The sequence below is a fragment of the Leuresthes tenuis genome, unplaced genomic scaffold (assembly GCF_036924035.1).
Source record: "Leuresthes tenuis unplaced genomic scaffold, fLeuTen1.0.hap1 SCAF_1, whole genome shotgun sequence".
Classification (NCBI taxonomy): Eukaryota; Metazoa; Chordata; class Actinopteri; order Atheriniformes; family Atherinopsidae; genus Leuresthes; species Leuresthes tenuis.
This window is the reverse complement of record NW_027325355.1, coordinates 23,981,344-24,008,468: the sequence shown is the minus strand read 5'-3', so window position 1 is coordinate 24,008,468 and position 27,125 is coordinate 23,981,344. Positions and strand designations below refer to the sequence as shown.

Sequence of the window (27,125 nt, the reverse complement as noted above, 5' to 3'; positions counted from 1 at the left end):
CTTAGACTCATAAGAGGAGCTGAGATGTTTTCTAAATAATTTTCCTAATATTCTTTTCTCAAGGCTGTGAGTAAGTGGTCTGATTATCGGACATTTTGCAGTGGCCCACAGCGTATAGTACCTAAAGTTTTCAGTCACCCCAGGACTTTCACCGCTCCTTTGCAGACCCTGATCGAATGTTATTCATGATTTATATCTTTTAACATCTACATCTTCCTCTCAGTCATCAGTAACCCCCCCCCCCACACCACCACCACCTTCTGGCACTGATGTATTACAGTAGGGATGATGTTGGTGTTATTAAAGTGGTGAGAGTCAGTTCCTGGTTTCCTAGGTGAGTGACTTTGACTGCAAAATTAAGGAAGATAGTTGGTGACTTCAAACATGTTCAGAATAAATAAGGATTAAAGGCAGAAAGTATTATTTAGAAAAGTAAATAAAGTGGGATTTAATTGTATTTTTTTTTTAGTTCTTCAACATAATTCTCATTCAGATTAACACTGTTTTCTCAGGTGTATAAAAATACGAAACCCGCAGTTCTTTCAAGCGTTGCTAACAAAGCAGATGTAAGAAAACGCCTTCAGGCAACATTAGCAAAGTCAAACTTTCTGATTTAATGATTTGCCTGAGCTGAAAGATGTGCGGTTGTTGCATCTAAAAGCTGCATGAAAGTGTTGACGAGCTAAGACTATGAAAACCAAAATGCTGTCATGTGTTTTCTTAGCTTAAGCGTAGTGTGAAGAAAGTAGAATAACTCTGATGCTCGATTCACTCACAGGAACAAGAGCAAGTTGGGTTTTGAATGCATCTTATTTATTAAGGAGTAACCCGTTTCCAATAGTCCTGCGTTTACCCAGAAATGTAGACGTTCAAAGTCATGATTTCAGGCAGTATGTTTTAGTCGACTGTCACTGTCTGAAAAGACAGGAGCAGCTCAGGAGTCTAGACTAATAGTCTCAGATTCCTTTACATGTACAACTCTGCCTGAAAACAGCTGTTTAATATCTTATGAGGTTCAGATCTGAAATGCATTAAAAAAAAAAGCTTACATGCTGTAACTGACTTTTCTTGTGTTCATGAATTTCTTAGAGGAAAGCTAAGAAACATTTTGTCTTGAGGATGATGATGGGTTGAATGTTTCATGGACTTAAAGGGACTGTTTTCCTCTGATATTTGGTCTTTTGATATCATGTCAGCTCTTTTTTCCAGTGTTGCCCATCATAGTCTTAAAACTGAGTGTCCTCCTGTATTTTTATTAAATATATTTTTATTAACAGGCTCCAGACCAACCTTGAATAAATGTTAATGTGTTAGTTGCATGTTAAGTGTCACCTCCAGCGAGCTGCATATGTGTGGTTTCCTAAAGTCACTTTCACTTGAAATTGATTTTTTTTTTCTTCTAACAATTAATGTGACCCATAAATTTAGTAAGTGGCAGCTCTTTTTTTAACTTGGTTGAATGCGCTGTTAATTTTAGTCTCTCATAAATTTCCATCTGGATCAATGAAGTAGCCATCTAGCTAACTCTCTATCTCGCTAGCTAGCTAACTATCTATCTCGCTAACTAGCTAGCTAGGTGTGGTTTTGTTCCACCAGGTGTAGTTTTGACAACCGTCAGTACTCTAGTGATATCTAAAAATATAATATCTGTTTGTCCAACTTAACCCTTTTTTAAATGCATGTAAACATGTTTGTGCGGTGGAAATAATGCTAAAATGAGTTTGTCAAAATTGGAAGAACACAATTAGATCAGGAGTTGGAGGTAGATTTTCTCATTTCAAATAACAAATAACAATAAATAACAATTAATGTGACCCATAAATTTAGTAAGTGGCAGCTCTTTTTTTAACTTGGTTGAATGCGCTGTTAATTTTAGTCTCTCATAAATTTACATCTGGATCAATGAAGTAGCTATCCAGCTAACTAGCTATCTAGCTAACTATCAAGCTAACTCTCTATCTAGCTAGCTGGCTAACTAGCTAGCTAACTAGCTAGGTGTGGTTTTGACAACCGTCAGTACTTTCGTGACATCTAAAAATATAATGTCTACTGTTTGTCCAACTTAAACCTTTTTTAAATGCATGTAAACATGTTTGTGCGGTGGAAATAATGCTAAAATGACTTTTTCAAAATTGGAAGAACACAATTAGATCAGCTGTTGGAGGTCGATTTTTCTCCCGCCTGCTTGTACATAAAAGTCTGCCCACAGAAAGAAGAAAAAGCAGGTAACAACAGATATTAACCACCAGTGGTAGAGTGCATCTCATTTGTAGAATTACACATAAAAATTGATGAATAGGGCATACAGGACAGAGCTATAGAGCTGACCAACGCTCAATATGATGCTAATTTGCAGGCAGCGAAGCTGTCGGTTGTTTTGATCTGCTGTAGGTCATAAAAGCCAAATACTAACAAGCTGAAAGGGGCACAAAGCTACCCATCATAGTGGAGTTGGACATACTTTGGTCAATGAATTGATTCCCCTGCTGTATACTGGGACAGTCGAGCTGTAAGTGCGGCTCTGCTTAACTGTGCATGTGTTTGACTCCGTGATTGTATTTAAATCTGTTGGTGATTGACCTCCCTCTGATTGGCTGGTCAGTGTTGAATGGTGCACCAGAAGGGAGGCGGCAGTGGCAACAGAAAGCAAATGGCTAACTTAACATGTCACATGTGCCGTATCTTCTCATTTATCATCGTAATTTCTCCAAAACAAGGAAAACTGAACAACCAAAACAAGCTGAATAACGGTCAATAATCACGACTCAGCAGAGACCGACTCTGTTTGGTGAATTATCTTCGTGTGCAGGAGTAAGATTGGACAACCGAGCCAAAACTTTGAGCTAATTTTCAGTCACACCAGTGTAAAATCTTCAAAAATGGATGCAAAATGCCAGGAAATGGCTGCAGTTTGGAGCTCTGATAAAGATTGCTTCTGTGAAATGATGCTAAGTTGGTTTTATTAGCTCAGACTTGTGAACATCTTGTGTTCAGATGGTGGTGGAGCTTTGTAAAGTTAATGGAATCGATGCTGCTGTCAGTACAAAAGATTTTTTTTTTTAAAAGCACTATCACACATTAGCAACTAACGCCGCTAACAGCTGCTGGATGGAAACGGTAAAAATAAAAAGGCTCCCAACTCTTAGACTGGTGGAGCACCCTTTTTAAGAATATTGTTTTCTGTTTCCACGACTGACACAGACTAATGCGCGGTTATAAAATACCAGTGATCGGCTCTGTTTCCTGTTCAATAAGCGATAAAACAACAGTTTCTCCCATTACAGCACAGAGATAATTGTTAGATCAGTCATAAATGTGTCTATACCCCTGAAAGAGCTGACCGAGAGCCTGCGACTCAGCCAGAGAGTAAAATAGAGACTGTTTCCCTTCAGCAACAAGTCATGTAAAGCACCTGCAGACAGTCGCCCTGAGGGGGTAATATTATGAAGGTTTTAGATGTTCCAGTCTGTAATCAAATCAAATGTTCCTCTGGCTGCTTCCTGCACACAGCAGATTAATACGAGCTGTAGTTTAACCCTAATGCCACTCTGATTACACTCCTGTGCATTCTCGGCACTCGTCTTGAGTGCCACTTGCCAACAGACCTCCGTATTGATCGCATTGTGATACTTAACGCCCTTTTGTTTCATTCATGAGGGATCAAATTCCTTCCCCGCGAAAGCAGATAAGAGACAAGAGGGTTTTACATCAAGAGGACCAAAGCGCTGAACTGAATCACCAATGGAATATTTCCCTGACGGCAATAGACGAGTGTCATGTACGCGTGGCTCAGACGATAAGCCACGGAGATAAATGTCCCCCCGTTGTCGTTTAAATGATAAACTGGAGGAATTCCGGCTGGAAAGCTGTCACTTCGGGATAATCCTGGAGCAGGGGGAGAATTCGCTCGGGGTGCTGCTCAGTGCACAATCAGATGAAGATTTGTCACTGGGGCTTGGATGAGAAATATTGAGAGTATTAGGAATTTTATGTCTATTTTCTCCACATCAAACTGTTGTTTTATTCAAGGATTCGCTGTCCCTGCTCTTAGGCGGGCGGGTGCTTTGTTTCCTGTCAACACTGCTTTACAACATGGGGATGATTCAGACACATTATGCTGTGCTAAGCTGCCTTTCGTATGCTATGACTCCTGTGTTGAAGTCACCCCTTAAATCAGTTTGAATAAGCGAGGCTTTTGATCACATAGATCAGGTCAGAATGAATCACCTTGTTAGTCCTAGTTGTAATAGACAGGCGAGCTGCAGGTATTTGGGATTTCGTTCATCTGCAGATACTGATGAGATGAGGACTTTGCATCATCTCTGAAGGTGTCCTGCAGAAGGAGGCTTTTTAAGTTGTGAGGCCACCTGATAGATTTCCTCTACATTTCTCTTCAGATGGATGTTTATACGACTGAGCTTTGTCATTAACTGTGACTGTTTCCAAAAGAGCGGAGAACGTGGTCTGCCTCAAGTTCTGTTGAGTTGCAATTAAATTATATTAACATTATTTATATAGAGGACTGTGCAAATGTTTTAAACAGCCACTTATTTCTGTGTTTTGTTTCCTGAGAGACATCTTTTAATGAGGTTCTCCAGGATTTCTGAAGGTCTTTCAAACTTTTGGCTGCTTTTTCACTCATTTTCAGTCCAGTCCTTCGATTTGTTGAGCCACACGTGAATTATTTAAGCATAAAGGCTCCAAACTCAAGGGATGAACCAGTGTTGTGTCGACACATAACAGACAACTTAGCAAAGAAGCCGTTTTAAATTGGATCTTTAGACACTTTAGTCACAAAGACACATAATTTGTTCCCATTTCTTTAGCTGCATCTATGAAAAACAGCAAAGAAAACACAGTTTGACAGACAGAAAATAGGATTTCTGCAGCAACAAGGTGATTAACAGGTTCCACTGAAGTATGTCTTCAAGTTCTGAAGAGATAAAGGACCTTCATTGTTGTCCAGCTCCTTGTATCCTCCTCTGATGAACCCTCGGATGTCTTCATAGTCTGAGACACGCACAGATGTTCGGAGCACAGAGTCAAAAGGCACAATTGGAAATATTCAGAATATTCTTTCAGGTGCAAATAGAAGCTGTGAGGTTTTGCTGATATGAAGTTGACGGCACTCCTCTCACCTGCTCCAAATGTGGGGTTACACTCACTGGCATCAATGAGGCCCAGCAAAGCCAGAGAACCCCAACCTAAGTAGCACAAACGCCCCCCCCACAGCAAACTGCAGCACATACAGACAGCAGCAGATAACAAGTTCCACATTAGTTCAACACTCAAGTTATATTACTGTAAAATGAGCTGATTTCAGGGTTTTTCCTACAGTGAAACTACTGCACCGAGATTTCAGTTCATGTTACATAACTGAAGCCAGTTTGACAGACAGAAAATAGGATTTCTGCAGCAACAAGGTGATTCCCAAAGAGCTATTAGCTGAAAACTTGGCATATCTCAGCATGGTGTGCAGTGTGTCCTTAAAACATTTGAGGAAACTGGACAAGTGGAGGACAAGAGAAGAAGTGTCAGGCCTAAAAAACTATCTACAGCAGATGAACAGGATCTGAAAGTGATGCTAAATGGCTTTTCAGATAAAACTTTCAGGCTTTCATTGACTTATCTGAGTCGGCTTTGTGTGATCTGGACGATTAACACGCAGTTTGGTTTATGACTGGGACCTCTGTGTCGCTCAACCATCAGTTTGCTTCTTTCTGTCACTTTTTCCCTCTGCTTCAACACTGTTTCCTTGCTGCCTAATAGATCCAAACCTTCGAAAGGTGCTATCAGTGTTAAAATCAGTGTTATTAGCTTCTCCTGTCTGTCAGATGTTTTAATCAGGGGTGTCAGATATTATGGAATTTGAATCCCATACTTGGGGGCACAAGTAAATGTTTCTCTATTTAATACAAAAAAAAGTCCACACTGTGCGAAGAAAGCAGAAGTTTTAGATTTAAAACCTTAATTGAACCTATTATGAAACGGATTACGTCAGGTAAATGAAGTTGGAAGGTTTAGACTTACCAAGAGCTGTGATATAACTTCCTCAATTGAACCAATTGTATGACATACTTAGTCTGCATTATATATCTAAAGTCTTTGTCCTTTATCAGATCCTTTGAGATGAAGCAGTCAGTCGATTTTCTTATTTATTTAGCTTATTCTGAGGTTTATTGGGAATTAATAATGTGCGTTGCTCAGCAGTTCAACTCTTATTCGAGTCAGTTTTATTCATATATCGCCTTTAAAACGATGCAAGTTGACCAAAGTACTGCAGAAAGTAAAACAAATATTTATAAATATAGATCCACCAAGTTTGGCATCGATACATCAATGCATTGCAGAGATATGACCTCACTTCCTGGTTGGTGTGTTGGCGCCAAATTTGATTGGCTGCTACGGGCAAACGGAAGCGAAATTAAAAAAAAATCCAAATGATAACTTTTGAGAGGCTTGGTCTGAAGATTCTGTGTCAAGTCCCACGGAAATCGGACAATCTGCGTGACCTGAAATGCTTTTTCAGCAGCGGCAGGTGTTGATGACGTCATCCCAGTAGACGAGTGTGTAGAAAGCCCTCTATAAGCCCCCCGATAGCCGCCAATAACAACAACACAGCAGCTATGAGCTAACAGAGCTATAGCACACGTTCATTCATTCATTCTTCTTAAAGTATTGGTGAAATAAAGACAGATAATGCCTTATTTAGGCGGTGGATTCCCCAGTCAGTGCCTCTAGTAGAAGAGTTTAAAGGGGAACTCTGGTATGAAGTGGTCCCAGTAGAGTGCCTGTGTAGAAATCCCTCCGTTAGCTCTCCTTTAGCTGCAAGTAGCCACATAACAGCAGCTATGAGCTAACAGAGCTATAGCACACGTTCATTCATTCATTCTTCTTAAAGTATTGGTGAAATAAAGACAGATAATGCCTTATTTAGAGGCTGCATCCTCTAAGCCCCGTTCACTCCGTTATATGGATCTCCAGTTATCTAAATATCTTCCGAAGGACGCCGACTTTCACCAAACTGTTCTCGGTGAGTAGATGAACGTATTTCATGCCTGAAATAAGGTTTAAAAATACCAGAGTTCCCCTTTAACTTGTGATCGACGCCTCTCTTGAGACCTTCGGAGCTTCCATGTTGTGTCCACGAGACACAAAAGCCAGCTGTGCAGCAGGAAAGTTCATGGCAGCCTTCTGCCTTGTATTCGTCGAGCCATCTGCAAACGAACATGTTTGTGTCGACGACCCTTAAAAAGCAACTGGATCCAGAGCTTTGGAGCTCAACTCACAGCTGCTTTGTTTCATCCTGTGAGTTTTAACGCTGCTTTTCGAGAGAGAAAACATCCTGGTGGCGTCGCATCAGGTCAATCAGGTGGTTCACAAAGTCGGACTGCGTTCAGATTAGCATGGAGCATGTGGGCCGAGGTGTCCTGGGTGTGTTCACACCTGCATTTCTAAAGCTTTACCCAGCATAAATGCTAGAAAACCAGGTCTGAACAGTTTCTAAGTGTTGCTCAAAGATGCCTGTTGGTTATTCTCGTATTTATTCTGCTTTGTGTCGGTCTTTCACATTTCCTTTGTTTTTCTTCTTCTCTTCTTATCTGAACAAGGCTGAGTTGCCCTAAAGCAGGTCTCTCTCTCATATTTTTGTGTTTCTGTTGTCAGACACCCAAAGGAGTCTGAAATTGGGGTAGAAATGCGGCCCAGTTAGTGTCTGCACTCAGTATCTCAGCTATTCCTGACTGCTGAGTTTTAAAACAGCCTCTTCGGACAAAAACTTCCATCGATGAGAGTTACAGCTGATTATGTGTGGTCATATTAGCCATATTTACAGGTAAGATGGTCCCTCAGTCCACAGGCTGCTAATGCCCCACAGGAACAATAGAAATGTGGAAGCAGCTCACAGATGCTGCTGCTTTCCTGAGTCTGAGGCAGAGGAGCCTTCCTGTCGCAGGGGACCAAGCTTGCTCTGCTGTTAAAGGACTATTTTGGGCATGTTTGCCCAAAAAGACAATAGATTTGTTAGTCTCTGCTCTGAAAAAAGGAAGAAGAAGGGTCACTAAGGGTGTTATCTACGTAGTTACCAACTCTGACACTCTGAGAGTGGGTGGATTATGGTAAATCAGCCAGTCAGGCGAGGTCATTGTGTTTTTTAACTCAACAAGAAGTATTTTCTTTATTCCTCACACTGAGAACATCCCTGTTGTATATACCCAGAAAGTTTTCTTTATAATCATGTATAAATTCATTTTACTCTATCCTGTTTTGTTTTTTTTATCAAACCTTTTTATTTTCAGGATTTCCTTCCGTAATATTCAAGGGGCATTATCTGTCTTTATTTCACCAAGACTTTAAGAAGAATGAATGAATGAACGTGTGCTATAGCTCTGTTAGCTCATAGCTGCTGTTATGTGGCTACTTGCGGCTATAGGAGAGCTAACGGAGGGATTTCTACACAGGCACTCTGCTGGGACCACTTCATCGACACGCCCCCCTGCAGCACAGTTTATTCACTCCGTGCTCTGTGACAGTCGGCTAACTTCACACAGAGTTTGCTGCTGATAGTTTTGTGCAACATGGCAGGATATTTATCAGATTTTGACGACGTGAACGACAACTTTGAGTAAGATGGACGTTCTTACCGGAGTGAATGAGCTGTGCTGCAGGGGCGGGCGTTGATGACATCATCCCAGTAGACGAGTGTGTAGAAATCCCTCCGTTAGCTCTCCTATAGCTGCAAGTAGCCACATAACAGCAGCTATGAGCTAACAGAGCTATAGCACACGTTCATTCATTCATTCTTCTTAAAGTATTGGTGAAATAAAGACAGATAATGCCTTATTTAGAGGCTGCATCCTCTAAGCCCCGTTCACTCCGTTATATGGATCTCCAGTTATCTAAATATCTTCTGAAGGACGCCGACTTTCACCAAACTGTTCTCAGTGAGCAGATGAACGCATTTCATGCCAGAAATAAGGTTTAAAAATACCCGAGTTCCCCTTTAATTGGAATGACATTAAAAATAGATTCAATCAACAAAAACAAAATTCATATTAGCGGTCTCTTTTCTTCCTTGTTGTTAAAGCATCAGTTGGACAAATGTTGGTGTGGAGAAACAGATGCCATATATGTGTGAAAGAATATCAGAAACATCGATCTGCTGTGATGTTTCATTTATCGTCAGGCTGAATATAAGTGAAACATCCTTTTATGCATTTGAATTTTGGTCAGGTGGAGTTTGTGTATCATTACTCATGAGCTTGTTAGCTGTGGAGATGGGATGCGTCTCTTCTATCACATGGAGCGGGGCTCTAATCCTGCTCCATGCTGTTACAGCACAACCGGCCTCGGCGTTCCCCTGACTTTCCATGATATTTATTTAACCGTAATCCAAATAAACACGAGGGCCTCGCAGCTCTGAGGATACAGAACAGGGAAAGACTTCCAAATGCTGATGTGCATCTCCAAATCCGTGTGTCGGCTGTCGGCAGGTATTAACCTTTCGACTTTATCCTTTCTCCTGTCCTCTGTGTCCACCGTCTCCCAGCCTGACGTGGCTCCTGTGGGTGAAATCCAGATTGTGGCATTTCACTGGTCAGCCTTTCAGTGTTTAGCTCAGTCTCTGTTTGATTGAAGTTAATACTGAGGTTAAGTGTCCTCTCAGGCGTCAGATTGACTGTAGTCGGTGCTAATGAAGCTGTAACGACTGGGAAAATGTTCTTTGCTGTGGCTATTTTTTTTCAATGATTATGCCGTTACCTCCAAACCGCTGCAGCATAATTAGCTATAATTACAGTAAGCTACAGTCTTAACACAATCCATTTTTGTTGCTAATGCGTGCAGAGTGTCACAGGAGAAGCACTACCTTCAAAAGTATCAGAAAAAGGAGGAGAAACGGGAGAGATCACTAATGAGCTCCTTGGTTACCACAGGAATTTCCATGGCAACCAATAAAGAATAAAGTGTGGCCAGATTAGAGAAGTTGAATGTAATTGGATTCAAGTTCTGCAAGTTTGTAATTGGAAATCTGATTGCTTGGCTGAAGATACCTGAAGTTTTAGAGCAAACACAGATACAGTACACAATGAAACTAATTGCACGTGAACTCTGCAACACTGGATATTGGGTTTATAATTACAGAGTGACGGCTTGGGTTCTGCAGTTGCAAGAGCAAATAACTCTACACTGTTCCAGCCTTTTATTAGTGCGACACAGATTTGTTTTAGCTTATTTATTATTTATTTTTGCTAATAGTGACCACCGTTTTCTGCCTGCGTCCCTTTTCTAATTTAAAAAAGCACAACGCATGATAATCAATGACTCTTTTGGACCGTGTAGGTCGTCTTTCTTTGGAAAAGGAGAGTTCACAGCCGTGTCAGGGGCTGAGCTGAGGCACAGCAGTATTCAGGCAAACTTAGCCAGGCATCTAGCAGCTAAAGTCAATAGTTCTGTAAACGTAGGAGGAGTAAACAGTCCAGGAATAAGCTCGATACGGATGTCGTAGTCGACTTTATCCGTGTTCCAGCTGCATTTTAACCTCAGAAACGAGGGGCTTCTGCAGACTCTTTCATCACAAGGACTTGGGACTTAAAAGAGTACGAGAGAGGTGATTCCCCCCACAAAATTGGCCTTTTTTTAATCGATGTAGAGGGTATGCAGCTATGTTACTGTCCTATCTGGTCAGGCAGCATCTCAGGTGGCGAAACATTCAACAAGGCTGCCGCCGCTGGTTGTGATTTTAAGAGAAACACAAGGTTGTGTTATCCAGTTTAGTTCCTGGGAACCTACTGAAGAATGAGCTCCAGGTATTTCACACATCCGAGTGAAATATTAAAGTGACCATCAGATATTCTGGTTGTGCACCAACAGTTTAATCTGTGTTTTTAACGCTTTTTAGCATCTTTATCGCCGTTTTGTGAGCTTCTTCACGTCCCTGATTTATAACATTTGAAAGACATTTGACCTCTGAAACTGGGGGTCAGGATTACAAAGGCAGAGTAGATCACTTTCTGTATAACTTTCATTTGCAGAATGCACCTTTTTAAAGTTTGTCAAAGGTTTTATTCGGTCTCCCCCCTTCAGTTGTGTCTTAAAAACAAATCCGTGTGAGAGGCCTGCACAGCCGTCACATGCAGAAGAAGGCACCTCGGATAAAACAAAACGGTGTGATGCTGGGCTGAAAACAAAGGTCTTGAACTATGATTTCTCAGCCCCCTGTGCACTGTGGGCCGTTTCAGGCCCTTAGATGTGCCTAAGAAAGGCCAGTTTACTTCAAAATAAGTCAGAAGCACGGTTTTAAGCTTCACAAACGTCTCTAGTATTGCTTTAAAGTTACTAGCAAAAACCAGAAAGCTGCATGTTTTTTTTGTTTTTGTTTTTTTTTTTTTACATGAAATGCAAAAAGCTCAACAGAGACTATATATGGGACATGCTAATTAGCCTAGCTACACTATGATTTATCAAAGTGTTGTACAATAAGGATTTTTACCCAAAACTCCATATCGGATGCAAGTTTTCTGAGTTTTCCATCTTGGATTCCAGTTGTCTGTATAACCAGCCATCGACTCGGCTCTCTTCTCTTTATCTTTTGGAAATTTGTGAAAAGAAAACCGTAAATCTGCGGGTAACGTGTTGCGCAACACTGCTGATTTGAGAGGTTTTCTGTTTGCAGTCTTTTTGCACCATCTGAAGATTTCTCACAGACATTCCCTTTATACTTTAAAGATCCACAGCAGGGGTTGAAGCACTCGATTGGTTCCCTGATCTTCTGACGGTTTCACAGCAGTACAAGTAAAAAGAAATGCACACCGACCCGGTGGGAAGGTGCCACATTGCCGATTTGTGCAGTTTGGCTTCACTGCTGACAGCTTAAGGAATCTTTTGGTTACCTGAAAGGATTCCTTGTGGCCGCCTCAGAAAGCATTAACATCTGCTATCTGAGAAAGCCATAAGAAAACAAAAGTTCACCCATTTCCTCTGACATTATTAACACTTATTTGATAGCATCAGGAGGGCTTACTTGCACTCTGTTGCTTGAAGTTGCACAACCACAATTTTACCCTGACCTTTTGTTTTTATCAGGCCAGAGAAGCAATAATTCTGCTGCGTTTTCAAACACTCTGAGGGACACACAGCCAGTAAACGCGTGGTTGTACGAGGGTTCGGTTCGGTTCGGTTACACCTGTGACTCAGCAGCAAATCCCACATTTCAGCAGGAGGGTCAGGAAGCTCCAAAGGACCACGAGTGTGGAGTCGGAGAACCGTTCACTGCTGCAGAGTCCACTGAGTGGATTTAATTGTTTTCTCTTTTCCTGGTGAGTGGGTGTTTTAATGAAAACCATTAACCGTTCTCCCTCTTCACATACCTGCCGAATATGTGGATTTAAAAAAAAAAAAACAACAAAAAAAGACTGATTTATAGTCTGAGCAGATTAAAAAACTGTCAATTAAGAGGTTGTGTCGGCTCTAACAAGCTGGAAAACACTCATTAGCTCATGCCACTTATAGTTTTAAATCACACAAATTCTGAAATAACATTCTTGTCATGACTTTGGGCATAAAGCACACTCTGAATGGCTCATTTCCATCAGCTTTCATTCTTAATTATACACAAACTGAATCATAAAAGAAGAAAACATCAGATCTTAAACATGGGATCAATACGTTTGATAAGATTAGAATGTACACCAGCCTTCATTTCTATATTTTCTTCCAAGCAGCCGGACTCTCGTGTAATCTTTAAAGCTCGATCAATAGTTCTGCAGGCTTCTGAAGGTCTTTCAAAGTTTTTCTTTGGACATTGGCTGCTTCTTCCAGTCATTTTCAGTCCCGTCCTTGTACCTGAACATTTTCAGAGGAATGTAGCCCCTGAAACACTGACCTATTAATCATTAAAGCATAAAAAAAACTCAAGGTAAGAAACTGTAGAAGTGAAAGACTGAAGAAGAAGTGTCGGGTCTCAATAACATAATGGATTTAAATGATTAATCGTGACATTATTACCTCTGACAGCTGAAGGACATTGGTTCTGTTACAAATGGCACCTGACAATGCAGGAGATATATCAGGCAGGAACTGAACATTTTATATTTAAAGTTGATTTGTTAGAAGCAGAAAAAATGAGCAAGTTTAAGCCAATAAGTGACTCTGACCAGGACCAAGCTGTGTGTCGACACAGAACAGACAACTTAGCAAAGAAGCCGCTTTAAATTGGATCTTTAGACACTTTAGTCACAAAGACACATCATTTGTTCCCATTTCTTTAGTTGCATCTATGAAAAACAGCAAAGAAAACACAGTTTGACAGACAGAAAATAGGATTTCTGCAGCAACAAGGTGATTCCCAAAGAGCTATTAGCTGAAAACTTGGCATATCTCAGCATGGTGTGCAGTGTGTCCTTAAAACATTTGAGGAAACTGGACAAGTGGAGGACAAAAGAAGAAGTGTCAGGCCTAAAATACTATCTACAGCAGATGAACAGGATCTGAAAGTGATGTCCTTAAGAAAGAGGAAAAAATCCAGCTGTGACCTGACAGGACCTGAGAGATGCATCTGGACCTTCAGCTGATCCATCTACTGTTGGCCCAAGCCTCATCAGAAATGGTCTCCATGGAAGGGTGGCTGTCAAGAAGCCGTTCTTAAGGAAGGGAAACAGGGAGAAAAGGCTGAGCTATGCCAAATGACACAAGAAGTGGACTGAAAATCAGTGGCAACAGGTCTTATGGAGGGATGAATCCTCCCCAGAGCCCGGACCTCAACATTATTGAAGCAGTGTGGGATCATCTGACAGAGAACGGAACAAAAGGCAGCCCACATCCAAAGAAGAGCTTTGGGATGTCCTTCAAGAAGCCTGGAGAACTATTCCTGAAGACTCCTTAAAGAAATGACAGAAAGCTGGTCTCAGAGGGTTCAGGCTGTGTTGGAGAATAAAGGAGCTCAGACCAGATATTCACTTTAAAACTTAAATACTGTATTTCCACGCATGTTTGTGTGTATTTCAGCAAATAGCTGCACCAGTTTCCTGCTTTCTTGGCAACATGTATAGAAATTAGGCTCAAGACTTCAGTGCTTTACTCAATGTGATATCATAACGATAAACCATCTGTTCCTTTAGATTTCTTGGCCCACAGGTATTAAACACTATTATTAACCAAAGACTGTGTCCTAACCAGCTTGTTCTGGGTATATTTCTTCTAATTCTATTGTTTTAAATGTCACTGTGCAGTGAAATCCTGTTTAGCGACTTTAAGACAAACGGTGTTTGTATTATTAGCGGTTAGATGGTATTTAAATAGCTTATAAATGAGCTTAAAGTGCATTTGTTTAAAACTGTAGCAACACACATTTCTGGTGAAGAGTCACAAGCAAGAGGGTAAGAATGGAACCTGAAGATGGCAGTTTAGCTGCATTTTCTGGACTTTTTGAGAGACTTTATATCCCCATCTGAACTCATTCTGCATTACATATTGGCTCCGTGAACTTTGGGCTTCACTGTTGCTCAGTTTCTTTGTGTTTAGTCACTAAAGACTTAAACTAATGTTAAAAGGTTTTTCTTATTTAACAAAAGCTTGTTCGGTGGTGCATTGAATGAGAAACTGGAAATCAAATGTCCAACTTTAGACTGGGAAGAAATAAATAAATAATGCCAATTAGAAGTTGGATTTCCTAGTTGGGACCCAAAAAAATCCAATAAAGTACTGGTAAAGCATTGTTATATATGTGAATGTTTAATATTCATGTAGAAATGAAGGCATTCTTTGGTCCCAACAATGTTCCTGCTTCAGAGTCCTGATGAGTTTCTGTTAAAGCAGTTTTCATGCTATCCTCCATTCTTCACATAAACCAGGCTTAAGATGTTTATGAGTGATTGTAGCCACTGCTCCATGGTGGTACCGATGCTTCAGGCTGCCCTCTTCCTCTCCATCTCCCCATCTTTCAGGACGGAGCTCCGCTGAACTTGAGCTTCATCCCTCTGGACATCAAACTAACCAACTGGGACGACCTGCCCGAGGCCTTCAGCCGGCGCCGGGAAAATCGAACACAGGTCTGCCCTTCCCGCCAGGCTGAGTGTGTCCTTTGATATTAATGAATGTGTGTGGGTGTGGACTGCTTCACCAGGGGAGATGTCCCTCTGTAATTTGTCATCACGGTGTTTAAAAAGAAAACTGGAGAATTAAACTGGAGCTTCTTCCTTTGGTTGAAAGACGAGATGCAACCAGATAAGATTACAGCGTTTCCATAAGAGTGTAGTTAAACTCTATATTCCCATCAGTCGCTTCTGGGATCGCCTTCATTTCAGGCTAAGATAATTTAGCTTCATCCTGTAGTCGGTGGAGGACTGACCCAGTGGAGAAGAGGCAGCGCGGGGGTTATTAAACCTACCAGAGATGTGCGGATCAGGAGCAGGAAGAGCAGGGTGCTGAGAGCCTGACAGATAGGCGGAGGATGGGTGCCCTGCAGGGCCTGAGGGGGAGTGAGGCAGGGGAGGGACTGGGGAGGTTTAGGAGACGAGCAAAAGAGAAAGCAGCGCTTTATGAGGGTCGTTAAAGGAGACGGATCATCGCCTCAAACGACCCGGCGCGTATTAAATCCTGCAATCTGCCGCGGCCGCATCGGAGCTTCTGACAGACGCCCCACCTGTCACGTTGTTTATGTTGGTTTGTAAAACCCAGGCGTGAGTTGCATCCATCCTCAGACCCATCATTTATGCCCCGTTACCCACCAATTGTCCATCGCAATCGATACTAAGCAAGCGGTTTAATACGGGCTGCAACACGGCGTGGAGGGAGCCAGGCAGGGGGGGCTGAGCTGTTCTTCACCCACTGAAACGGTTTGAAATGACTCGTTTCTTCATTCTGTGCTTCTGCCTGTGAGGATTCAGGTTAGGCGCTGGTTGTATTTGGAAAATAAGTCCTTTTTTTGGGGGAGATATTTGCAGATTTAGCAGCAGATCAATGAGCTGAACTTTATCCATTCACATGTGAACTGCTGTTTGAAGCCTCAAATCCAGCACCTGGCTGTCATCTTGGTCTTATTTGGACCCAGAAGTGACCACTTTATAACAAGAGTTGAGAAAAATGTAGAGATTTCATGTTATTTATCTGTTTAAACCTGATATTATTCTTTAAAAGGCCCCGGCACACTGATCAGGAGTCCAGAAACTTGTTTTTTTAGTGGCTGTTTAGAAGAGAGCTGCTGAGTGTGCTCCTGCATCGCTTTATATACACTCTATGCACCATCTGGTAGATTTTTCTGTACATTTAATTGCATTTTTTTGTGCTTTTCATGCGATTTGTCCCAGTAAACAAAACCCCCTGCAGACGAAAGCAGAATAAACTTTGTTTGGAGACACAGCGAGAAATAAAAGCTCATCTCTTAACCCACTCTGAGGAGAAGCTCCAGGCTGCCAGACCCTCCCTCCCTCCTCCGTTCTCATGACTTGTGACATTTTACTCAAACCTTTTGAAATCATCATTTCAGGGTGTCACGAATGCTTCTTTCTGTAATCTGTGCTCCTGTCAGGAGTCTCCAGGATATCCTGAATATTCAGGCAGACCTTCTTAATTCTCCCAGCACATGCCGTCCAGCTGCTCGGCTGTTTTAACTCCTGATCTGAATACAAAGATAAACTTTACTGTCAATGACGGCTTCTCACATGTGTTGGTTGATCATCCTGATTCCAGCTTCTGCGGCGTATTAAAAATGTCTTAAGACGTCTAAAATCCAATAATTTGAGATTAAGGCCTTTTAAAATGTCTAAAATGACCTTAAAATGTCAGAAAATGTCTTAAAATATGATTTTGAAAGGTCTTAAAAATTTATTAACGTTACTTTTATTTAAAACAAATGCATCAGCTTCAGTCCTGCTTTGAATTATTCAGATTTCTGAGGAAGCTGTAACATGAAAAACGAAACTTTACTGTCAATGACGGCTTCTCACATGTGTTGGTTCATCATCCTGATTCCAGCTTCTGCAGGGTATTAAAAATGTCTTAAGACGTCTAAAATCCAATAATTTGAGATTAAGGCCTTTTTAAAATGTCTAAAATGACCTTAAAATGACCTTAAAATGTCTTAAAATATGATTTTGAAAGGTCTTAAAAATGTATTAACGTTACTTTTATTTAAAACAAATGCATCAGCTTCAGTCCTGCTTTGAATTATTCAGATTTCTGAGGAAGCTGTAACATGAAAAACGAAACAGAACTAAAGTACCTGAGCGCCCCGGTCAGGATTTATCCAGCACAGCCAGCTAGCTTTTTTCTGTTTCTGTTTCTTTTTGATGAAGCGGGGGGGTCACCGGCCACATGTGTTCACACCCAGGCAGGTGTCTCTCATAAATGGTTTGGGCCCAAAATACCTGCTAAATCTTCTTATTCCCATCAACCATCCAGAACCCTTCGGTCACCTGGAAAGGGACCGCTAACGGTTTACTGTCCAAAGACAAAAACCTGGTGAAGCATCATTCAGACACTGTGCTGCTTATTGCCCTGAAACACTGAGATGTGCTCCAGATGTTGCTACTTTTAAATCAAGGCTCAACTTTCTTGTTTTATCAGGCCTTTGAAATGTGATGGTTAGAGTTACAGATGCTCTCGAGTGTCTATTATCTCCTTTTTACTTGTCTTATCCTTTGTTTTTCTTACCAAAGCATTGTATTAATTCTATCTTGCACTACTTCTGGTTCCTGCTGTTACAGAAGTTTTTATTGTCTTGCTTTGTTTTACGTGTCTTTGCACGTTTTTATCTTTTCATCCTTTCATTCTGTTATTTTCCTGCTATGTAAAGCACATTCAGTTACAAATAAAACTGCCTTGTTTTGCCTAGTCTGTGTGCGCCGTTACCGCCACACGGAAACTCAGACCTGACCACATATGTTCTGTCATAGCAACAAGCTGCTGTTAACGTCCCGTTAACGGTGTGTTTTCCTCTGGATTCCAGGAAACGAGTCTAACGTTACGTCCACTGTTTTATTTTATTTATATAGCGCCAAATTACAACAAATGTCATCTCAAGGCACTTAAATAATATTCAATACAATTCATTGTAATCATAATCCAATGAAATCTAGTTAATTAATTTAAAAATAATCCAGTTAATTCATACAGAACCAATTCAGAAACAGTATCCTGGCTAAGGAAACCAACAGATTGCACAGGAACTTGTCTTCAGTCCAATCTCCTGTCCTGAGCCTGAGGGACTGTGGAAAGGAACGAGTCCCTTTTAATAGGAAGAAACCTCCATCAGAACCAGGAAGGGTGGCCATCCGCCTCGACTGTGCACCACGTCACCTGTTACTGTAATTACTGTATTTAAATGTCTTCTTCTTCTTCACTTGGTTTAGATATAAGTGTTGCAATTAAAAAATGAGGGGGGGGGGGGGGTCCAAAGTTAACAGCAGAACAAATATTATTTCACAAAAGAGAGGCTTCTGGTGTTTTTCGTGAGGTGAAGCGTTTTGTATTCCAGTGTGGAAGAGCTGGAAAATAAATCCTATAATTTGCATGTAATTCCGGGAGTTTCCTTCAGGCCTTTTGTGCTTTTTTCCCCCAGTGTGGTTGTGAAATGGGTCTTAAATTGTATTCATTATGGTCTTAAAAAGTTAAAACCTGCAGAGACCCTGTTCTGTCATTCTCTAATCGCCCAACAAGGACATTTCGGTTGTTTGGATTCTTGTTCTTCAATGATTATTGAAGCCAAGCAGCTCCACTGTTTTTCAGCCTGATTTCTACCTGCTGGAACAGAGAAAAACATTATGGTCACATTCAGGCTGGCTGCAAACATTACTATATTATTCAATCCTTTCCCTGAGTATCTTCCACTCATACACATGTAAATTATTCATCTGGATCCTTCTCAGTGCACAGAACCAGCACCTGATTATGCCCAGGAAGACGCCTCTTTGTTGCCACCTGAACCCTTTTCCCCGCTGCATTTATTGAGTTTTCAGACCATCTGAGCTCCTTTTTTCAAGAAAGATCGTCGGGGGAGAAATTAGCAGCCTCCCACTTTCCATCCCTGCTGCAGGCAAACAGAAGAAGTTCTTTCCCCAAAGCATTATGGGTCTAATAATACTCGATGCATTGGTCATTACACCAGCGAATTGTCTTCATCAACACGGCGCCGCTTCGTTTATAGCAGCGCTTGAAGCTCACTGAAAATAGACTCGGCTACACCTCTGTAGCACCAGAAGAAGTCGTATCAGAAGTGCGTTTTTCTTACATTTACCAAACCAAAGAGTTTCCACACATCTGCTCACACTCTGTTCCTTTCAGCTCTCCCTGTTTTTAAAATGTGACGACGGTTTTGTGGCTGTTTTGGTGCACAAAGCGTAAGCTTGATGCACATCAAACACATTGATGGTTCCCTTTATTTTAACCATCACACCTGAACTCTAAGCCTGAGTAATCTGTAAAATCTGACCCGTGGTCCCTGAACGCAACACTCAGATTAAAACCTGAAAGGATACTTGCCTCCACTCCAATAATAACTAACCCAAAAAACTTCACCATGACCCTAAAACAAAGGCTTGATCCTCAAAAGCGACTTCAAACAACTCGATTTCATCCACACATTTGCATAAATGTCCCCAAAGGTTGTTATTCTGTCAGTTTTAAGTCCACATATTGTGATATTGTACATGTATATGTAATTATTTACACATATAAGTGTTATATATACTTAAAGAAACAATAATGTAACCGCTTATTATTCATTTCTTAATTAATTGAAGAGAATAAATGTGAAAAGAATCACGTTTTTAAAAGGAAAGAAACCTGAAAAGCTCTCATGGATCGATATTGAAACTCATCTTATTGCCGTTTGATATTTGCTGTGAAAGACAACAAAGAAGCTTCTCTGAGAATACGTCAAAAGCCTAAAAGTTGACTATAACACCGAGTTGAGTCATCTTTCTGTGACAGAGGGTATGAAAGCATGAAGATGAACACTTTGAGTGGAATGTGCGTGAGTAAATTGCACAATAGGCCTCGGTGCCCGACGTGTTATTTGCCATATTTCCAGTGGATTTGCTTTGAATGCACAGCTCTCCTTTTCTGTGATAAGTTTCGTTCAGCCGTCTGAGAAACTCTCTCCTTTTGGAATTGTTTGTTTTTCAGCTCGAGTGTATTTTCCAAACATTGATGATCTTAAGAAAAAGAGACGCTCCGGTGTCAAAACTATCAATTTGCGATGAATGAGGGCTCGAGCGGCCTGGGTTTGGAATTGAAATTGAACTCAAAGTGAGGTGTTGTTTCGTCTCGCTCCCTCCTGCAGGTGCTGAGGTTTGTTCAGGAGTGGAGCAGCCTGGCAGCCATGAAGCAGAAGCTGCTTCGACGCAGCGGCATCCTCTTCCACAGTCCTACCCTCGGCCTGCAGCAGCTGGTCGCCGCCCAGCGCCCTCACTCAAGCACCAAGAGGTCAGATTCTAGCTGGAAATATGCTCTTGATGCAAACAAGCTTTGACTTTGACTGAATTTAGTCTCACTCACCAGGGAGAGGTATCAGCTTGGAACATTTCTTACAAGAAGATTGAATAAATGAGGCCAAAAAAATCTAGAATCGCCTCTCCTGGAGGTTCATTCAGCTGGTTTATTTTGTAGAAGAAAATCATGAAATGCACCAAAAACATTGTTTTTTCAGATAAAAAAGAGAAAAAAATGATGGATCACTTAGTAAATCTCACATATTTTTATATGTAGATGAATAAGCAGTCAAATAAGGTGCAGCCGGAGCTTAATGAGCTGCTCCACCTGGCTGATTCACAGGAAACAAGTGGTCCCAGTAGAGTGCCTGTGTAGAAATCCCTCCGTTAGCTCTCCTTTAGCTGCAAGTAGCCACATAACAGCAGCTATGAGCTAACAGAGCTATAGCACACGTTCATTCATTCATTCTTCTTAAAGTATTCCAGCTTTCCCTGAAGAAGATCACATGTTAGCCTGACCGAATTCACTGCGCAGACGTTGGCTTTAAGTTACTCGAATGGTGATGTTGTCAGAGGACGCTGTGGCTGTAAAGTCAGCTGAAAACGATGCAAACATGTTTGCTGTGGAGCACGTCTGGTGTACCCAAGCCCTTTAAAGTCTAATTAAAGGGGAACTCCGGTATTTTTAAACCTGGACCTTATTTCTGGCATGAAATACGTTCATCTACTCACTGAGAACAGTTTGGTGAAAGTTGGTGTCCTTCGGAAGATATTTAGATAACTGGAGATCCATATAACGGAGAGAACGGGGCTTAGAGGATGCAGCCTCTAAATAATAAGCTGTAGTACACGTTCATTCATTCATTCATTCTTCTTAAAGTATTGGTGAAATAAAGACAGATAATGCCTTATTTAGGCGGTGGATTCCCCAGTCAGTGCCTCAAGTTAGAAGTGTTTAAAGGGGAACTCTGGTATGAAGTGGTCCCAGTAGAGTGCCTGTGTAGAAATCCCTCCGTTAGCTCTCCTATAGCTGCAAGTAGCCACATAACAGCAGCTCTGAGCTAACAGAGCTATAGCACACGTTCATTCATTCATTCTTCTTAAAGTATTGGTGAAATAAAGACAGATAATGCCTTATTTAGAGGCTGCATCCTCTAAGCCCCGTTCACTCCGTTATATGGATCTCCAGGAATCTAAATATCTTCTGAAGGACGCCGACTTTCACCGTATTTCATGCCATAAATAAGGTCCAGGTTTAAAAATACCAGAGTTCCCCTTTAAATTAGCTGTTCCAAACAAAAGTCACATCTTTATTAATACACACACTCAGAAAAGCAGTGAATTATACGGATGTTGTGCCTTACATGATGTAGCTTTAACCTCAATCTGTGAGGTATCAGGTAGAAACATTAAACAGCTGATGTTTAATGTGCACTAACTAAGGGTCGGTTGTGCCCCCCCCCCCCCCCGTGGCGCTTCAGTAAATCTGTAACAAGGGAACAAAAACATCGCTGTGCATCCATTTAACAAGGCGCATCTTTTTGAATCGCTGGAAACTGTGAGATGAATCAGTCAAAAACCAAGAAGCAGTGAGTGAGATTTCCCAGAGAAACGAGCACATTTGTAAATACTAACTGCCCCGGGCGTCACGGGAAGCTGAATACTATCTGTGTGTGTGTGGGTGTATCAAAGGCTGTTAGTTGAGACATAATCGAGGATGGGATGAGCGCTGCATGCGTGTGTTTCTTGACAAACAAGCATTGTTGCTGGCACACTAATTACAGCTGGCTTGGATGGAGGCAGGGAGAGTTTGCCAATTACAGGGTAGACTCGGGGTGTATGTGTGTGCTGCTGAGGGAGAATGTTTTTCAACTGGGGAACACGTTTGGGTGCGTGAACCTAATCAAGGTGTGAGTAGGAGGCAATTGGCCCGGCTTGATTTGATACCTGTTTGATTTATTCACTAATCAGAACCAATCAAGCCGCAGCTTCGGCTCAGCGGGACGATCGCGGCTCACCTTCCCTGCACCGAGACGCTCGGTTTTCAAATACTGGAAGCATAATGCGTTTTTCCTGGGTTTCCAACGCTGTGGATGTTTTCGTCATAAGCCACTCACGGTGATTTCAGAGGAGTTAAGAGGATTTTAATCCAGTTTGCATCCTGCCTACTGGAAGATGCTGTCATTGTTTAAACTTACATAAATGGTTTATTCCTGCCTGTGATGTGCCATTTTAATCACTGTGGTGAGAAAAACACTGTTTTTTACACGCATGTGCAAATGAATCCCTTTGTTGCTGTTGCACAGAATCACAGGTGAAGTAACTGAAAGTAAATCAAATATTTTGTATCAGGACATGATTTAAAAACTCATCTGGTCCTTAGTGTTTAAAAATTAGGCAAATGTAACCTCAGATGACATATTAAACTGGGAAGGGTTATAAGGCCTTTTCCAAACTATCTGGAGTCCATCGTTCTACAGAGAGAAAGATTATTCACAAGTGGAAAACATTCAGGACAGCTGTCAATCTTCCCAGGAGTGGACGTCCCAGCAAGTTCACGCAAGGGCGTAACCATGGTTTAGACATTGGGGGGGTCCAAGAAAAACAAAATTGTTAAGTGCATTATCTACAATTCTTTATTTATATATGAAAAATTGGACATTTAGAACATAGTTTAGAGGACTACATTGACCATGTAAGTTCACATCTGAAGGAATAGTGTAATTTCTCCGAGACAGTGACTGCCCCCCCACTTTGTTTTGGTTAGTTGCTTACTGTTTACTGACCTTAAACACACCTACCAATTACAATTATGCTCTTCCAGTAGTACTGGAGCAAATAGGACAGCTTCCAATGGAAAACGACCAAATACCCAAAGCATGTTTATGGAAATATTTTAATAAGGACAACTAATGATGTAACAAATTACAGACTTTTCCTTTAACAAAAAAATGTGCCGAGGACTTTTAAGTTAATTTCTATTGTGTCAATGTCTCAAAATGTGCATTAACAATGAAAAGTCTAAAAGTTGTTTTATTTTGAAAGGGGACGGAAGTTTATTTTGTTGATTCTGTGTTGGATTTCCTGTTCTGGTACAATCTGCTCTGTTGAGCAGCGGCTCCGTCAAAAGTAGAAGTCCAACGTAAAGATGACGAGAGCCGCTGCTGAGACGGGGGCGCGCCCGGTGGGTCACTCTCATTGACCGCGGCGCAGCCGTTACCCCGGTAACACGCGGAAATACACTGAAAATAAATAAGACATAACAAGAGACCGATCCCTTGACAGGGTTCATAAAAGGAGAACATGCATTTTACATATTTTCTTCTGTATATTGGGGGGAACACAACCCCCCCCAAAGAATGCGTGGTTACGCCATAGAGTTCACCCCAAGGTGAAAAAGCCCAGAGCTACATCTCAGACTCTACAGGCCTCAGTTAGCATGTTAAAGGTTAAAGGTCATGACAGCACAGTTAGAAAAAGGCTGAACAAGGATGGCTTGTTTGGAAGGGCTGCAGGAGAAAGCCTCTTCTCTCTAAAAAGAACATGGCAGCACAGCTTAGGTTTGCAAAGCTGCATCTGAACAAAGCTCAAGACTTCTGGAACAATGTCCTTTGGACAGACCAGAGCAAAGTGGAGATGTTTGGTCCTAATGCACAGCAGCACGTTTGGAGGAAACCAAACACAGCATATCAGCACAAACACCTCATACCAGCTGTCAAGCACGGTGGTGGAGGGATGATGATCTGGGCTTGTTCTGCAGCCACAGGACCTGGGCACCTTGCAGTCATTGAGTCCACCATGAACTCCTCTGGATACCAAAGTATTCTAGAGTCAGATGTGAGGCCATCTGTCCCCCAGCTAAAGCTGGGCTGAAACTGGCTCATCAACAGGACAAAGATCCCAAACACAGCAGCAGATCTACAGCAGAATGTGTGAAAAAGAAAAGAATCAAGGTGTTGCAACGGTCCAGTCAGAGTCCAGACCTCAGCCTGACTGAAATGCTGTGGTGGGACCTTAAGAGAGCTGTGCAGAAACCAATGCTGCAAACCTCAATGAGCTGAAGCAACGCTGGAGAGAAGAGGGCCGAGATTCCTCCAGAACCAGGAGAGAGACTGATAACGTCCCACAGGAAACCATCACTGCAGCTCACTGCTGCTGAAGCTGCTGGATCAGGGGTTCACTTAGTTTTACACTCACTGCTTCTGTGTTTTAAGTTCTTAAATAAGTAATCCCACAGTGTAATAAGTCATGTGTTGTTGTTTAATTTAACTACATGTTAAAACCTTGTTAGAACCAGATTATTTCTATGTTAAGCCCTTCAACTAATATACGATATTTTCTTGGACAATAAGCAGCTTCTGTCAGGTTCAATTAACAATTTAAATATTCCATCATGCAGGTAAATATTTGTCATCAGCGTGCAGCGAATCCTTAATGAACATATCGTTTGCCTGGATTAGCAGTAACAGAGTAAACACCAGACGCACTCGCTGGGAAATAAAATATCATCCCCCTGGATTGTGCAACATCTGGAAAAAGACGCTTTTTGTAATATTTATCAACTCAATGATCAAACTTAGAGCAGTCCGATAGAGGGAAAGATGGTTTCTGAACAATGTTTGGAGTTAAAGATGTCCCCGTTTTATTTATTAATTGAAAAATCATCTCAAACTGCTGTTTCTCTGCTGCTCAGGACAGTCATAATCAGTGTTTTAATGTCCAGATGTGCAGGTCGCTGCTGTCCGGAGGAGCCATCGCTACAGAGGGCTGTGTGTCAGTTACAGCCACATAAATGCCAGATCTTAAGGTTCTCCAGCAGAACATCGCACTTAATGAGCTGATAAATGTCAATCTCTTCACCTGTTGCTTTTGAAATGTGAATTAGCAGCTTCACGTTTCTTCCAGTTCCTGCAAAGCAGCTGGGCACTTCTTACATCTGCCAGTGGGAAAAAAAGACTGCTTCTGCTGGAGGAGAGCAGCTTCAGCTGGGCCAGACCATAGCAGGGGCTCGTTACTTTGATTTCACACAGCTGAGCCGGGTCTGGCCCTCGGTGCTGAGCTGCAGGCCGGCCCGGGCGGAGCCAGGCTGCAGGCCGGCCCGGGCGGAGCCAGGCTGCTGGAGCCAGGTCTGATGGTGCAGAAGCAGCCGGCTGCAGCCCCCCTGCAACTCTGCGTCAAATAGGAACCAACAGAGTCCAAAGACCCGGTGTGAGTCAGTGCTGCTGAAACCAGACACTTGTTTAGGTTTACAGAAGCTGTCAAAGCTGAAGAAGTCTGGCTTTTTTAGGAGAAGCTTTGGGAGGGAAGACTGATCCAACTACAGAGGATGTGAAGCTGTACAGTTTTCACTTTGATTTTTATTCCACGGGTTAAACAGAAAAGATCCTTTAACAAAAAACCCAGAAGAAGTCGGACGCTGGAATACAAATAAACACAGAATGCAGTAATTACAGAACAGAAAACATATCGGATTGTGGTGGTTAGCGCCTCACAGCGAGAGGGTTCCAGGTTCGATTCCCAGCTGTTCTCTCCGGGTACTCTGAGCCCCGGGGAAGGAAAACCTCAGAGAAACAAACCAGGACAACGGGGGATGCTCTTCAGCCTTGGCTGGCAAGAAAACCAACGCCGAAGACGGCGTGCGTAACGACAGTACAACGCAGCTACGTCATGGCAACGAACGAGACAAAAACACAGAAGAAGAGCAGCTGGAATCCTCCATCTAGCCATCTTGAATGGTTCTCCCAGAGGTCCAGCAGCTGGTCTCCTCAGTTCCAGATGTGTACAGATGTTGTTAAAAGAAGAGGGGATGCCACCATGGACAAATGTCTCCTTTTTTATAATTTAGTATGTTAAATATTGGTTTATGAGATTGCATTTTACACAGCATCCCTTATTATTCCTTATTTATCTTTATTTCTAAACACAGACGTCTCTTCCACCTGTTGGCGGCACATTAATAAATAGTAATGTTCAAACAAAGTAGGGAAACACCTTTTAAAGCAGTTCTGTGGTGATACGAGTGGCTGAAAACTCAAAAGCACGAAGCAGTCAAACCAGTTTTAAATCGAATAAATTGTTATTTATGTCTGAAATGGAACTTGATTTCTCTCACCGGCCGTCTTCCTGGCAGAAATGATGAGCTAATCATGCAGCCTGACTGTCCTCTTTATGCTGGCAGAGGACGTACGGATTATAATCCATCAGGAGGGAACAGCAGAATCGCTGCTCCCAGCTGCATTAAAAAATGCAAACACACTTACATATCCACACTCTCCCTGAAGCGCAGTCAGACTCCAGTTTAGTGTTCGCTATCTCGTTTCATCCGGCCTCTGTGCTGGGACCCTTTGAAGCAAAGGAAGCTCTTGTGTTTGATGGAGACTCCTCTTCTTCCTCACCCCCCCTCCCACGTCTTCCAGAGAAAGTTCTCCTCTTTGATGTGTCCCTCCTCCACCTTTTCTTTCTTCCATCTCTCTCCCAAAGAGAGAATTCTGGCCAGATGGAGGTGATGTAAATCCATATGAATGTTGCTGCCAGGCCTGTTGGGTCAGAGTTTTTACACAGGCAGCTTCTTCCCATTTACAGAGCAGCAGGGCAGTTTTATCAGAAACTAAGGACCAGTATCCGTCGTCTATGGTGTCGCAAAATGTATCTTCATAGTTAAACTTGCGTTGAATTAATTTTCCTACATGTCTTCTTGGAGGT

The 27,125-nt window shown here is 41.9% G+C and overlaps 2 protein-coding genes and 1 long non-coding RNA gene across 3 annotated transcripts in view; 2 read left to right on the top strand and 1 right to left on the bottom strand.

The window, feature by feature from the left end:
- r3hdm1 (R3H domain containing 1) overlaps nucleotides 1–27,125 on the bottom strand; it is a 367,959-nt gene that overhangs the window by 97,256 nt on the left and 243,578 nt on the right. The window lies entirely within an intron of this gene.
- The window catches only part of LOC140276318 (uncharacterized), a 195,955-nt gene that overhangs the window by 77,644 nt on the left and 91,186 nt on the right, over nucleotides 1–27,125 (top strand). The window lies entirely within an intron of this gene.
- Nucleotides 1–27,125, top strand: part of zranb3 (zinc finger, RAN-binding domain containing 3) — a 122,206-nt gene that overhangs the window by 58,053 nt on the left and 37,028 nt on the right. Inside the window, exons 16-17 of the mRNA XM_072370483.1 lie at nucleotides 14,940–15,044; nucleotides 20,276–20,418. Coding sequence (XP_072226584.1) covers nucleotides 14,940–15,044; nucleotides 20,276–20,418 — 248 coding nt within the window. The remainder of the gene's footprint in view (nucleotides 1–14,939; nucleotides 15,045–20,275; nucleotides 20,419–27,125) is intronic.